The sequence below is a fragment of the Daphnia carinata genome, unplaced genomic scaffold, assembly GCF_022539665.2.
Source record: "Daphnia carinata strain CSIRO-1 unplaced genomic scaffold, CSIRO_AGI_Dcar_HiC_V3 NW_026453039.1, whole genome shotgun sequence".
In the NCBI taxonomy this organism is placed as follows: Eukaryota; Metazoa; Arthropoda; class Branchiopoda; order Diplostraca; family Daphniidae; genus Daphnia; species Daphnia carinata.
Window position 1 is genome coordinate 65,081 of NW_026712513.1, and position 15,349 is coordinate 80,429.

General features: G+C 41.6%; 2 protein-coding genes and 2 pseudogenes across 2 annotated transcripts; 2 read left to right on the forward strand and 2 right to left on the reverse strand.

Annotated features, from left to right (window-relative positions):
- Positions 1-7,899: 7,899 nt before the first annotated feature.
- Positions 7,900-9,087, reverse strand: LOC130697194 (DNA-directed RNA polymerase II subunit RPB1-like; annotated as a pseudogene).
- A 2-nt stretch (positions 9,088-9,089) lies between these two features.
- Positions 9,090-9,507, forward strand: LOC130697196 (voltage-dependent anion-selective channel-like; the record flags this gene model as incomplete). The annotated part of the gene is made up of 2 exons (XM_057520190.1): positions 9,090-9,249; positions 9,305-9,507. Coding segments are annotated over 2 exons (252 nt in total), but the record flags the coding sequence as incomplete, so codon positions are not given.
- A 289-nt stretch (positions 9,508-9,796) lies between these two features.
- LOC130697191 (J domain-containing protein-like) lies at positions 9,797-10,639 on the reverse strand. The gene is made up of 4 exons (XM_057520187.2): positions 10,503-10,639; positions 10,329-10,427; positions 10,145-10,261; positions 9,797-10,062 (listed from the first exon to the last, which is right to left on the reverse strand). Exons 1-4 carry the CDS (start codon positions 10,578-10,580, stop codon positions 9,898-9,900), a joined length of 459 nt encoding a protein of 152 aa, XP_057376170.1. The 5' UTR covers positions 10,581-10,639; the 3' UTR covers positions 9,797-9,897.
- LOC130697197 (putative sodium-coupled neutral amino acid transporter 10) lies at positions 10,607-14,770 on the forward strand (annotated as a pseudogene).
- The last annotated feature ends 579 nt before the right edge of the window (positions 14,771-15,349 follow it).

Sequence of the window (15,349 nt, forward strand, 5' to 3'; positions counted from 1 at the left end):
GCGCCGAATATTTTTCAATAATGGATCTCCAGTCGGGGTATCATCAGCTTCCTTTGCGTAAAGAAGATCGAGAAAAAACAGCCTTCATTACAGCGGATGGACTATATCACTTCAAGGTACTGCCCTTTGGTCTCTCAAATGGTCCTAGTTCATTTCAACGAGCAATGGACATTATATTGGGCGGTCTTCGATGGTCGTCATGTTTGGTATATTTGGATGATGTGGTGGTATACGCCCCTACCTTTGAAACCCATCTACTTCGCCTTATTTCGGTTCTGTCCTGCCTAGACAAAGCGGGTTTAAAATTGAAAGGATCTAAATGTCAGTTCGCTATGACTACGCTTAAAGTTTTAGGACACATAGTGTCAAAACAAGGCATTGCCCCCGACCCGGACAAAATAGTAGCGGTTCGGGATTTTCCGGAATGTAATCAAGGAAAAACTACAAGTACCAAAATCAAACAGATACAAAGCTTTTTGGGATTATGCTCATACTACCGACGACATATAGCAGGATTTGCAAAAATCGCTCAGCCTTTGACGGCTCTGACTAAGAAAGGGGCGACATTTCTCTGGGGAGATGAACAACGAAACAGCTTTACGGTTCTCAAAAAAGCATTGACATCAGCACCCATATTGGCACATCCAGACTACGAATCCCCAATGATGATAATGTCAGATGCGTGCGGCTATGGCATCGGAGCTGTTTTGTCACAATCAAAGGAGGGAAAAGAATTTCCCTTGGCGTATGCCAGTCGGCTACTCTCAAAAGCCGAACTAAACTACTCCATTACAGAAAAAGAGTGCTTAGCGCTTATCTGGGCCTTGCAGAAATTCCGAGGATTCATATGGGGGTGTAAGATCATTATCATCACGGACCACGAAGCCCTTTGCTGGTTACGCACGAAGAAAGATTTGGCCGGTCGATTGGCACGTTGGAGCCTTTGTCTGTTAGAATATGAAGTAGAAATTCGATACCGCAGTGGGAAATTACACACCAATGCAGACTGCCTCTCACGTTTTCCGCTCAATTCCGAGGACACAAACGACGAAGAAAGATGCGTTACAATTGGAACTCTTAGTTACGCAAACAACGAATCATTCACGAACAAAGACTGGGACGAGTTGACTGCTAAACAACGGGACAATCATTTGTGGAGATCGATCATTACAAAACTGGAGAATAACCGATCGGCGGGTAGACGATTTTGCTTGAAAAATGGGAAACTATTCAAAATTAAACACTGTTGGGGTCAGACATATCTTCGCTTGTGCGTTCCTCCAGAATACACGCATATCGTTCTGACTAAATACCATGACGACCCTACAGCTGGACATTTGGGGATTCACAAAACTCTTGCAAAAATTGGACAACGCTTTCATTGGCCCGGGTTAGAAAAGGAGGTAGTGTCTTACGTTAAATCTTGTAAGCTTTGTCAATCCCGGAAAAGTCCAAAAATCAAGCCTGCAGGACTATTACAGTGCATTCGAGTGTCTCGCCCATTTCAAAATGTGGGGATTGATCTACTGGGGCCGTTCACGATATCCCACGGCGGGAATAAAATGATCATTGTAGCGGTTGATTACCTCACTAAATGGGTCGAACTTTCACCATTGCCCTCAGGGAAGGCGGATGTAGTATCAAAATTCTTGGTGGAACACATTGTGTTACGTCACGGAATGCCGGAAAAACTCATATCAGATCGAGGAAAGTGTTTTATGGCTGATATCACACAAACCGTTCTACGTACCTTAGGGATTCAACACAAAACGACATCTAGCTACCATCCACAATCAAACGGCCAGGTTGAAAGGATGAACCACACATTGGCAACCATGATTTCTATGTATATTTCCGAAGACCAAAAAGACTGGGATGCACAACTAAAACACATTTGTTTTGCATATAACACTTCACGACAAGATTCTACTGGGTTTTCCCCATTTTTTCTGCTATATGGGCGAGAGCCAGTACTCCCAATCGATTTGCTAGTAGGTACATGCCCGCAGGCCTGGGTACCGGAATCACAGGAAGTGTTACCATACGCTGAACAATTATTGTTGAACCTTCAAAATGCTCGACACATAGTTCGGCGGCGGATACAACACGTACAAGAAAAACAGAAGAAAGGGTATGATGCCCGACATAACGACATCACCTTCCAAAAAGGTGATTTAGTTCTAATTTACAAGCCTATCCGAAAAAATGGAAGATCAGAAAAATTACTCCATCGCTGGATTGGTCCTTACATTGTGCTACGGCAAACAACCCCGGTAAACTATGAAGTGCAGCTACAACATAGCAAAAAAAACGGATATTGTACATGTAGTGTGCATGAAAATGTTCGTCGAACGTATCGTCGAGTCAGATCCACGCACTCTCTCCGCGTCGTACAAACTACCTCTACCAGATCAAGAGGTGACGGAACACAGACAACTACATTCCCTGCCTCCGCAATCGCGCTCGTTAGATGTTGCTCCCGAAGCTACTGTTGAAGTTGCAGAAGCTAGGACGTCCCAACCGCCAATTCCAATAACCGAGCAATCGACAATAAACAACCGAGGCAACCCAATTGACTTGCCCCCACGTATTCGGCGCAAACCAAATTTTTTCATGGCCGGACTCATCTATCTTTTGTTACTAGGGTTTGGTAACGCGCTGCCGTCGAAAGACGGCATTATCATCCGGGATACGGCAATCTTTAAAGAACAGCCCAGCATTTCTATCAGCGAATCTTCCTGGACGGTAGTTACGGACGTCCTGCTCCATGACGCCGAAACATCAATTGCAGCAGTAGAAGACCATCTGGCGAAACTTTCTCGAGTAGCACACGCTCATCACATGGATGGCATCAAATTTGAAAAAGACGACGTGCGTACAGCATGGAGGGACACCACCAGCTTTATGGCGGCCAATAAAATTGATAACCAAGTACGATTAATGGGGCGGACATTGAATGATTCTAAGACTCGCCTGGCAACATGTGCTCTCACATTATCGGGGGCACGGCGGCCAAAACGGGGTATCCTGGACCTGGGAGGTACTACGTTAAAATGGCTATTCGGAGTATCGACTCAAGCAGATCTCCAAGACCTCAATTCTCGCATCGAAGCTTTGTCGAAATCGGATAAAACCGTAATACACCTGCTGGATCAACATGCGTCAATTATCAACGAGACTCTACAAATCACACGATCCAACTTGGCCCTTTTGACAGAGCTACAAAATCAGTCGGAGATTTTAACACAAAGAGTAGATTACATCATGGACTACATTAAGTCTTATGAATTGATTCATGTACAACAAACGCAATACTTCGTAGAATTAGACGCGACATTTAAAACCATGGAACACATTTTAGGGTGGCTACAGCAACAAATTGAGTCATGGGAAATCGGGTTATCTGCCTTGGCCAATGGACGACTCTCGCCACAAATGTTATCACCAACAATGCTTCAAAAGGTAATAGCGGACATCAATATTAATCTCCCATTGGGCTGGGCGATTCCATCCGAAGATTTATGGGTTATCTATCGCGAAGCACGAGTGTCAGTTGCAGTCATTAATAATCATTTTCGCCTGTTCATTGATATTCCTATCTATGACCATGCTCAACACTTCAATCTGTTTCAGATCATTTCCCTTCCCAAACCAACAAAAAACGGTTCACACGGGGTGCGTTTTACCAACATTCCGGATTTTTTGGCGGTTGCGCCAGATCTCGATACATTCATCGAACTTTCCAGTATAGAAATTTTAAATTGCCGTCAACTTAACAAACAACTTTGCGCTTTCCATACTGGATTCTCCAAACGGGGGGCTCGTACATCCTGTGCTGTTGCCTTATTTACGAATGACGTGTCACAAATTGGTTCTTACTGTCAAACCCAATTTGTACAGTGGAATGGCCCAGAAGTGGCATATTTAGGCCAAAACCAATGGGCCTTTTCGGCCGTAAACCCTCATAGTGTGGTGTTCTCCTGCCCACCGGATAACAAACGACCTCCCCCGCAAAGATTACAGTTACCTCCTATTGGATACTTCGAGGTTCCCTCGGGTTGCACTGCCAGAACCGATCACTGGATTTTTCCAGCCAGTTTGGAAGGTTCCACGGTGTCCACAGCTATCGCACTCCAAATTCCGAACTTACCAGACTTTCGTCCCAATATCACGTATAATAAAGCCGCAACCGTAATCCCATTCCCGGTTACCAACACCTCTCATTTAACTCGCATGAGTGAATTATTGTTACAACAGGCAGCTGTAGAAGTGAAAGCATCGATGACGCAGGACCAGATTGTGCGTTTGCTGGACTCTTCCAGTCCAACGGTCACCCATCAATGCGCTTACCCGTATGAATGGGTGGTAGCGTTTACTCTCTTAACCCTTGGGTTAGGTGGGCTTACTGTGTTCACGCTGCTCCTGTCCCGACGGATGATGAATCATCTTCGCCAAAACAACGGAGTTTACGAAATCGCCGATTATCATCCCGTACGGCCCTCTGGACCGCCGACGCTGGAGGAAGACAACTGATTCTTTCGTGTTGAATTGGCCCATCGGGTCGATGGCCTCTTCGTGGGGGGATCTGTCACGTGGAATCGAAGGACACACACGTGTTAATGGATTTCACGTGCAACTCTTCTCTCGTCTTGAACTGTAAGGTCAAGTAGAGTTATCTACTTGACCATCTTAACTACTCCTTCCGTATACACTTTCTACTTTACCCTAGAAAAAGGGTTAGAACGTCGTAGCGGTCATCTAGGTGTTATCTAGATGACCATCTTTTCCTAGATTCTTCCGGCGTCACCCGTAACAGGGTGATCCTTGCCTTTAAATACCCCGAGCCTAAGTAGGTTCGGGGTTCAGTCTTCTTCAGAAAGTGTCTTAGATTGTTCCTTCGAAATACACCCCGTTCTCCTCTAATTACTGTCTCAAGTGTTCTTACCCTCTTACATCGGCTTCCCCGCAGTTCCCCGTCACAATATGAAATAAATGTGTGTGCGAAACGAAACCATTACTAGCGCGCCAGTACGCTACAGCGCTAGCGTGAAACATCAAACTTCTTTGATTATTCAACGTTTGCATATGTATTTTATGTATATACTTGCATGCATATGCATATGTATTATACCTGAACATGTAGACTCAATCTTTAACGCATAACCCAAAAGGTAACTAACGTTCAAAAAATCCTTTGTGGAATATTCATGGTGACAACTGAATGGATTGTAATTACGAACAACCATTATCAACTAGACTTGATAAGTCCTGGGAATGTGGCATAAGGTCATTGTTTTCCAAAGCGGAAATTTAGAAACCGTGATTGTTTAAGTATTATGGCCCAACAGACGCGATGAGCTGCATGCAGGGCTACTTATACGTTTGGATATGAATGCAAAAAATAAATAATGACAAACCTACATTAGCTTTAACTTACTTTCCCTTCACAACTAGAATAGCACCAAGCCAATGCATGAATGCACTAGTGCCAAAATCGGCCGCAAGGTGATATGGAGTATTCTTGCATGTCATTAACGGTGCGTGATGCCACGCCCTAATTCGTGAGTGCTACATAATAATTGAAAATTTTAAAGATTTACTCAAGTGTTTTGTTTATAATTACCTTGGATGTTGTTTATCACTATTTTCTGAATACAGTTCATTTATTACATTGTGCAATAGTTTCACTGAATTTAAATGAGAATTAGTTTAAGACGGAAAATGCCCGCTAGCGTTATCAACATGGTTTGGGGTCGTCATTCACGGTATATAATAGTTGCGTGAACATCTTTAACGTAGCGGCACTTGAACAATGACTGGGTATGGTACCCTCCCAATGTTGGGAACTAGTACCAAGAGTCTGTAAGCAATTACAACTCGAAACGTCAAGCGTTGGTATGATGATGATGGCACCCACAATGATTGGTCCACCAATCATTGGCCCCCATTCCAATGCAGAACTGAATAGAGATGTAAGAGCTATCAGCTGATGCGAGATGGGGATCATATAGTACAGCAATATGATCTCCATCGGGGCAGGTCTGGAGGATACTAGTATGTCAGTCAAGTGCTTAGCGCAACCTTTTTGGCTATTTTTTCAATAATTAAAATAAAAACTGTCAAACCGAAACTCCTATCTCTGCCGAATATTTAAGCATTTCCTTAACATATAAAAATCTAAGGGCGAAATGAGGAAATAGCCATTAGCTGTTGTTGTAGTTTGCTTCATTTAGGCACACAATTACACAGGGACATTACACAAAACACCGACATACAAAATATCAAATGACATAATACATACACATAATACTATATACAACAATACAATCGCGAAGGGAAGCCAGCTTTCCAGCAAAGCTCCTTCTTAAGGACTTACACGAGGGCGGCCAGCCAACGGCAGAGCCCCCTCTTTACGTCCTGTCGGACGTCGGGCCAAATCCCGAGTCCCAGACTGAATAAAACAGAGGCCAGAGGTCGACTAGGTTCGACATGACCTCTAGGGGTGGAAGGGTGACAAACATGGTTATGACGTCAAACACAAGATGGCAGCACAAATCAAAATACAACAGACGAAAGAGGGCAATAGTTGTAACAGTCGGCCTTTCCTGACTCGAAGTTTGCCAATGATACAAAAATATAACATTTTGAAAACTTCGAAATCATACACGAAAAATTCGGGAAAAGTGTCCTCTTCAAGGTTCCCAAGGTGATCGCTAACAGGTTCTGTTGTTGAACGTTGCAACTCGATCACCTTCTGGACTTCTTTCGTCCGATGTCAGCAACTACTACTTCCAGACAGCATTCTCAAAGGGGTAGACCAAGATGGCGGCGCCAAGGCAAGTCGAAATTGTCTCCACGCACGCGGCACGCGGGTCCGATGTAGGCGACTTTGTAAAAGTCGTTCGATGGCCTGTTGAGATCCCTCTTCTGACACCAAATGTTACAGTTTCTTCATTTATACCAACAAACTGACACATTTATACATACAAAACACATTATTCAAGACACGTACACGACACTATAACACAGACATTCAACAAAGCCATTCAACACAATTCATACACACACATACAACAAGGCATTCAACACAATTATACACACAATACTTACAACACATATACTAATTTACACTCACGTCGCGAAGGGAAGCCAGCAATCCAGCAAAGCTCCTTCTTAAGGACTAACGCGAGGGCGGCCAGCCAACGGCAGAGCCCCCTCTTAACGTCCTGTCGGATCTCGGGCCAAATCCCGAGTCCCAGAGTAAGTGAAAGAGAGGCCTGAGGTCGACTCCCGTTCGACCTGACCTCTATGGAAAAGGAAGTGAAGTAACAAAGTTGGGGACAGATGGCAGCACTTGGAACACATGACAGACAAAAGAGGGCAATAATTGCAACACTGTGTAAATGCAAACTGGAAAAAATATTTACATTTCATTTTGCTATTCAATTAAATAGCGAAAGATAAATACATTTTAAACACAACAACTTGTGGAAGTTAGTCCACAACTCAACAATGCTTGTGGACTAACGCAATGAATAAATGCGACTTTGTGCTAAGCGACTGTATAAATAAATTCATTGCAATTTTACGAAGAACCATGATATATTTCCCACAAAGGTCATAATGCACAAGTCTGTTCAGAAATTACGATGTTGTACGAACACTAATTAAAATCGCCTTCATCCGCTTTATGTAATAAAAACTAAAAACACGTAGATTGAGTAACGACATAATAGCTGTATTCAATATTTCAGGTATAAACCAAATGCGTATGGGGCGACTAGTTATTGCATAAACACAATGCAGGGAAATACTCATTTTGGAACGAGGGCAGCCAATAATAAAACAAGATCTAATTATTTTTAACTATTGAGCTTGACGGACAACGTATTTTTACGATTAATAATACCTGGGACGCTCAGTGTAATAGCTTGGTGCAGCATACGGTGTGGTGTAGTACTCGGGGGCCGTTGTAGTATAGTATTGGGGAGCCTCAGTGAAGTAAGATGGAGCTGCGTAAGTTGTGGTGTAGTATTCTGCTTTCTTGATGTAGTACTCCGAGGCTTTCGTCATGTAGTATTCAACAGCCTTGGTGGTGTAGTATTGCGGAGCCTCGGTGTAATAAGCCGGGGCAGCGTAGGTAGTGGCGTAGTACTTGGGGGTTTCGGAATAGTAGCTCGGAGCAGCATACGTTGTGGTGTAGTATTCCGGCGCCTTGGTGGTGTAGTATTGCGGAGCCTCAGTCTGGTAATACTTGGGAGCTGCAGTGTAGTAAGCCGGGGCAGTGTACGTTGTGGTGTAGTATTCAGCCTTCTGTGTGTAATACTCCGGGGCTTTAGTCGTGTAGTATTCAGGAGCCTTTGTGGTGTAGTATTCAGGAGCTTCGGTGTAATAAACTGGAGCAGCATACGTGGTGGTGTATTGTGGCGCCTCAGTCGGGTAGTAGCTTGGGGCTGAGTAATACTTGGTAGCTTCGGTGTAGTAAGCTGGAGCGGCGTATGTTGTGGTGTAGTACTTGGGAGGCTCGGTATAGTAGCTTGGCGCAGCATATGTTGTGTACTCGGGAGCCTTTGTAGTGTAGTACTGAGGAGCCTCACTGTAATAGGCTGGAGCGGCGTAAGTCGTGGTATAGTATTCAGCAGCCTTCGTGGTGTAGTATTGAGGAGCCTCTGTGTGGTAAGACGGGGCAGCATAAGTTGTGGTGTAGTAGCTAGGTTCCACGTAGTACGAAGGAGCAGTCGTTGGGTAGTAACTTAGAGCAGCGTAAGACTTCGGGGCTTCAGCGTAGTATGCAGGCTCAGCATAGTAAGACGGGGCAGCTACGGGGTAGTATGTTGGAGCCACGTAGTACTTGGGCGCCTCTGTCGTGGTGTAGTACGACACAGTTGTTGTGTAGCTCGGAGCTGAGTAATATTTTGAGGCCTCAGTGTAGTAAGACGGAGAAGCGTAGGTTGTGGTGTAATACTCAGGGGCCTTTGTGGTATAGTAGGCGGGAGCTTCGGTGTAGTAGCTTTGAGTGGCGTACGTTGTTGTCTAATAATACACTGGCGCCTCTGTGTAATAGCTCGGTGCAGGGTAGTACTCGGGCTAATCTAGAAACAGGTGTCCAACTTGCCTGGACTGCCGGTTCAAATGCCACCCGATTCGGTATTGGTTGCAAGTACCAGTTAGATAACGACAGTGCAGTCCGCGCCAAGATCAATAACGCTTCCCAGCTTGGCCTTGGCTATCAGCAAAAACTCCGCCAGGGTACGTTGTAACTGAAAGTTAAATCATATTGAGGCTTATTCTTTTTCGTATTCAGGTGTTACCATTACCCTATCGTCAATGGTTGATCTGAAAAACTTCAACCAAGGAGGTCACAAAATTGGTATGGCGCTGGAATTGGAAGCCTAATTCAAGAAACGTGTTTTAGCTTCTCTTGCGCATTGTGCTAGTTTCTCATGTAACTTTAATCATTGGCAATTATGGCAGAACCTTAGGAAATAAAGATCCGTTCCAGTAGTATTCAGTAGGTGATTAATTTGTCTGTCGGCAATGCGAGCTCTTTACAATTGCGCCTAATTTTACTTCTTTGGCGCTGGAGCTGGCTAAGTTGTTGAACAAAGTAAACTGACCTACTTCAATTGTATTTCTTTGGTGAGATTAGTTGGGCATTAGCATTTGAAGAACTAGAAGTGCATCTTTAAATGCCAGTGCCTGATCGAGAATACACAAGTAATGTCGATTGGAACCCATTTAAGTAGCATTCAACTTAATGACCGAACGGTTCGAAAGATGCTTGCTTTATATGCACATATTTTATTCAGCTTTTCATCGAGTTAATATTACACAACTGCAACAGTCAATATTGAATACACTAGTAAAATAAATTCAGATGTTCAAAGATTTTCTTTTTCATATTTCATAGTTCCTAAACTTTTCTAGGATGGAATTGTATGAACAATATTGTGAACCAATTTTAGGTGAAAGCTTACTTTGTTTCAGTTTTATTATCTCTGACTTGCTACTGCTTGATCGTAGCATTTTTTGTTCATGTTTTGGTATGGCCCAGTGGAGAACCTGTGTTAATTTTAATATTTCAATCTATTTTACTTTAAACCTACATAGAAAGACATCCTGATGTTGCACATATAATACTTACGGCAGTAGATCGTTTATTTATGACAATCCATTGCTTGTATGAAATTGTTATTCCACTTGTTTTCCATCTGCCATAATCATTTCGCTTTTCTGGGTCACAGAGCACCTCCTTAGCTTCCTGTTGGAATGACCAGAAATTAACTGTATCTATCACATTACTTGGTTAATGTGCAGAATCTATTTACCTGAAGTTTTTGAAACTGAGTAGTGGACTTGTCATATGGATTCTTATCAGGATGACAACGTAATACTCTGTGTTTGTATTCCGTTAATATTTGGTCAACCTATTTATGTATGAAGTGAATATAAAGAACTAAAAAAAAAAAAGAACAAACAGCACAAATCTGACCGAAACTTACACTGGAGGAATCATCGCAAACTAATGTGTAGTAGTAGTCATCTTCCAGGCATCGCTCATTGAATGTAATTGCATCCATATCGTTAACCAAAAACAAGAGTACATATGGCAATACGGCAATCCGTTTTACCCAAATAAAAATAAAAAATATTGGGTTTTTTTTCTGTTTGACTTCTATCGCCATCTACCGGTCACATTTCTAGTTAATTGTCTATACACTGACCGAAAAAATTTTTAAGCCCGACTAAATATGCCCGACTTAATAAGCCCGACTTTCTGTTTTTTTACGGGTTAATTCAAAAAATAGAAGTCTGATATAAAAACATACCCCATTTTCATGATCAGCGATTAATTTCGCATCGGAATACTGTATTTTTAATGAAATCTAGGATTTGAGGAAAAATGGAAAAGCGAGAAGGCCTTCTCACTTTTGCAATTTTGGCAAAATTTTAGATTTCGCTTTAAATACGTGGTTTCGATGCAGAATTGAACGGGCATCACGAATATGAGGGTTGTTTTTCTCGTGGAACTCATAGTGTTTTAATAAAACGTAAAAAACGGGGAAGTTGGGTTTAAAAAAATAAGCCCGACTTTATCTTTAAATTACGATTATTTCAAAAACGGCTTACTTGAAAATAAAACAAATGGTTTTTTCTGAATCCGCGTTAAAATAGGGTTATACTGTGGGATTTTCATCGCATTCCGTGAGATTTCGATTTTTTCCGATTTTGACAAAAGTGAGAAGGCTATAGCCTTCTCTCTTAGCAATTTTGACAAAATGTTAGATTTCGCTTTAAATACATGGTTTCGATGCAGAATTGAACGGAGATCACGATTGTGAGGATTGTGTTCTCGTGGGACTCAAAGTTTTTTAATAAAACGTAAAAAACGATAAAGTTGGGTTAAAAAATAAGCCCGCGCTTATATTGTCGGGCTTAAAATTTTTTCCTATTAAAAAATAATAGCATTAAATCTAGATAACTATAGATGATTCTGATTAAAAATTACTCAAGGAACATGAAAATGGAATTTGTCTTTACGTAGAGTTTATACTTTTGGAGTAATCTAAAATATGAAATAAATGTGTGTGCGAAACGAAACCATTACTAGCGCGCCAGTACGCTACAGCGCTAGCGTGAAACATCAAACTTCTTTGATTATTCAACGTTTGCATATGTATTTTATGTATATACTTGCATGCATATGCATATGTATTATACCTGAACATGTAGACTCAATCTTTAACGCATAACCCAAAAGGTAACTAACGTTCAAAAAATCCTTTGTGGAATATTCATGGTGACAACTGAATGGATTGTAATTACGAACAACCATTATCAACTAGACTTGATAAGTCCTGGGAATGTGGCATAAGGTCATTGTTTTCCAAAGCGGAAATTTAGAAACCGTGATTGTTAAAGTATTATGGCCCAACAGACGCGATGAGCTGCATGCAGGGCTACTTATACGTTTGGATATGAATGCAAAAAATAAATAATGACAAACCTACATTAGCTTTAACTTACTTTCCCTTCACAACTAGAATAGCACCAAGCCAATGCATGAATGCACTAGTGCCAAAATCGGCCGCAAGGTGATATGGAGTATTCTTGCATGTCATTAACGGTGCGTGATGCCACGCCCTAATTCGTGAGTGCTACATAATAATTGAAAATTTTAAACATTTACTCAAGTGTTTTGTTTATAATTACCTTGGATGTTGTTTATCACTATTTTCTGAATACAGTTCATTTATTACATTGTGCAATAGTTTCACTGAATTTAAATGAGAATTAGTTTAAGACGGAAAATGCCCGCTAGCGTTATCAACATGGTTTGGGGTCGTCATTCACGGTATATAATAGTTGCGTGAACATCTTTAACGTAGCGGCACTTGAACAATGACTGGGTATGGTACCCTCCCAATGTTGGGAACTAGTACCAAGAGTCTGTAAGCAATTACAACTCGAAACGTCAAGCGTTGGTATGATGATGATGGCACCCACAATGATTGGTCCACCAATCATTGGCCCCCATTCCAATGCAGAACTGAATAGAGATGTAAGAGCTATCAGCTGATGCGAGATGGGGATCATATAGTACAGCAATATGATCTCCATCGGGGCAGGTCTGGAGGATACTAGTATGTCAGTCAAGTGCTTAGCGCAACCTTTTTGGCTATTTTTTCAATAATTAAAATAAAAACTGTCAAACCGAAACTCCTATCTCTGCCGAATATTTAAGCATTTCCTTAACATATAAAAATCTAAGGGCGAAATGAGGAAATAGCCATTATCTGGGCTGCTGCATTGCCTATCTGGTTGTACTTGGCGATCTCGGTCCAGAAATATTAATCAAAATAGGTGTAAATTACTCCTTGCAGTCAGCACGAATACTTATTCTTATGGCAGGTAAGCTCTCTACTGGATGCCAGTGATATTATTTCCATAAGGTTCTAAAATATATAACTTAATCATACAGGAAATGGCATGTTCATCATATACCTCTGTGCCTCTTGAGAGATATTGAAACATTGGATGTAGTGTCAACAGTTTCTGTGGCTATGTAGTACATGTTATTGGTTTTGAAAGCATGTACATGATTCCCTGCCCTTAATTATGTTTTATGCATCCTTCTACATGAAGTATGCTACCAAAATAACAGTGCAGTTATGACAGATTTTTTTTTTTTTTTTCAGTCCTTCTTTGAGGCTGGTGTCCAGGGCCTAACCGAAGGAATGTCTTCAAATATTGAAGTATGGAAAATGGGGGGTGTACTCCAATGCGTACCGATATTTTCCATGGCTTTATGATGCCAAACGTGAGTGGAAATATTTAAATTGACAAGGAGAATGCCAGATTTAATGATCAGCTTTTTAAATGCATAGGCAGGTGTTCGAAGTATACCAGAACCTTCCCTAAAAGCAATGGATCGAGTAATATCGACAGCCATTGATTTGTGCACTTTTATGTACATGGGGGTAGGAATAGCTGGCTACCTAGCCTTTGCGGATACGCATTTTACTGGCAAGTCAACATATTGTAAACTTTTTGCCTAGGAAAATCTGACGAATTTCATTGGGTCATATTTTGTCTCGACTAGGCAATATCCTCATAAGTTTTGCGCCGTCTTTTGTAACTGACCTTATGAAAGTGGGATTCCTGCTATCGATTATCTTGAGCTTTCCGTCGTGTGTTTTGCCCTGCAGGACAAGCTTTCATTCATTAGTGTATGGAAAGGTAAAGCGTTAATTCATTGATGATGTAATCGTTATGCCAAAGTGTTTGCTTTTGTTTGTTTTTTAAGTTGAGGAATCCCTTCAGACGTCTGAAACTAGTGGCGGGATGTCAGGAGGAACAACCGGCTCACTTTCGGATTTCCGTTTCAAAATCCTGACATTCATAATCGTCACGGCAACCTTAATAATAGGTAAAGTTTATTGAAATCTAGTACAATAAGATGAAAAAGAAAATATAAATGTCGATTGGTGTCTGTTGGTATCTGCATTCCGAATGTCGAGTTCGTTTTAGGTCTGGTGGGTGCCACTTCAGGAACGGCAGTTTGTTGTGTTGCGCCTGCGTGGATTTATCTGCAAGTTGTCCCATCGACTTCTGGTGAACGCTGGATTGCCAAAGTGGGTCTTCGAAGAATTTTGTCACTCGCAATAACTAAAGAATTCTCCGTGCGTTAGGTACTGTTCGTGTGCGGATTGATTATTCTTCTTTTGGGCACCGCTGCCAATATTTATGCAGAGGAAGAATACTCGGAAACTCGCGCTGAGGTCATCATTCCGCCTAGTTTAAGGGAAATCGAAGCCAAATTTGACCTTCCGTTGCCTCAGTCATCGCCAGCAGTAGTCATGATGGACAACTTCAACAGACTTGGTGATAATTCCTTCAATGATCCTCTTAGCTTCAATAGGTCAGCATTCGGTTTGGGATTTCATTCCCAGATTATCGTTTAAGTTGTTGTGTTTTTCGTCTCGCTTTTTTATTCTTATTCAATACTATCATTAGGACAATTTGATCTACTACATAGATCTTTTATTTACTGGTTTTCGTTCATTTTCAGGAGAAAAAAACGAAGAATTGGGATCCAATAATGATGTAACAGCCGCGATTGAAGAATTAGCAATTTCAAATATTAGTCTGGCGGTTGTGCAATCGGCAGTTCCAGCAGTCCAGATACAAATAAACCGTTGCATTAATCCATAGAGAGAACTACCACAAGCTCCCACAGTGCACGTGTGCTTCCCCTCAACGTGAAGTGAAACAGGTGAAAACCATCGAGATAAAAGTACCAAGATCAGTTTGGTGCTCAACCAATCTGATTGTGTGTGCAAAACTGTGTTATTCCTGTGTGAGCAATTACTGAAGTCAAAAGCGGACTTTCTACGTATAATCTGCGGTATTTACACCATAAGAAAGGAGACTAACAAATAGCATATCGAGATGAGATACATTGACTATATAATAATATTATGACTCAAGCTATAGAAGAGAGAATTCATGTGTGAATTTAGTCCAAGGTTGAGCATCGAACTGGGTTTCAACCTTAGTATGTTGATACCCGCAGCCAGACGCTTTACAAATAAGCTATGATAGTTATACAGTCGCTGATCAGACTGGCAAATAGCATAGCAAGAAGAAAACATTGACTATACAAAATGATCGTGCGTTGACTCAAGGTATACGAGACTGAAATTATATGTGACTATAGCTCAATGGTTGAGTATCGGCAAGCTATGCCGAATATTAGGGTTTAATACCCAATAGTTGCAGAAAGTGTAATTGGTGTCATGTGTGTGTGTATGTTTCTGGTGTCAATTATGTAAATGTGTCAGTTGTA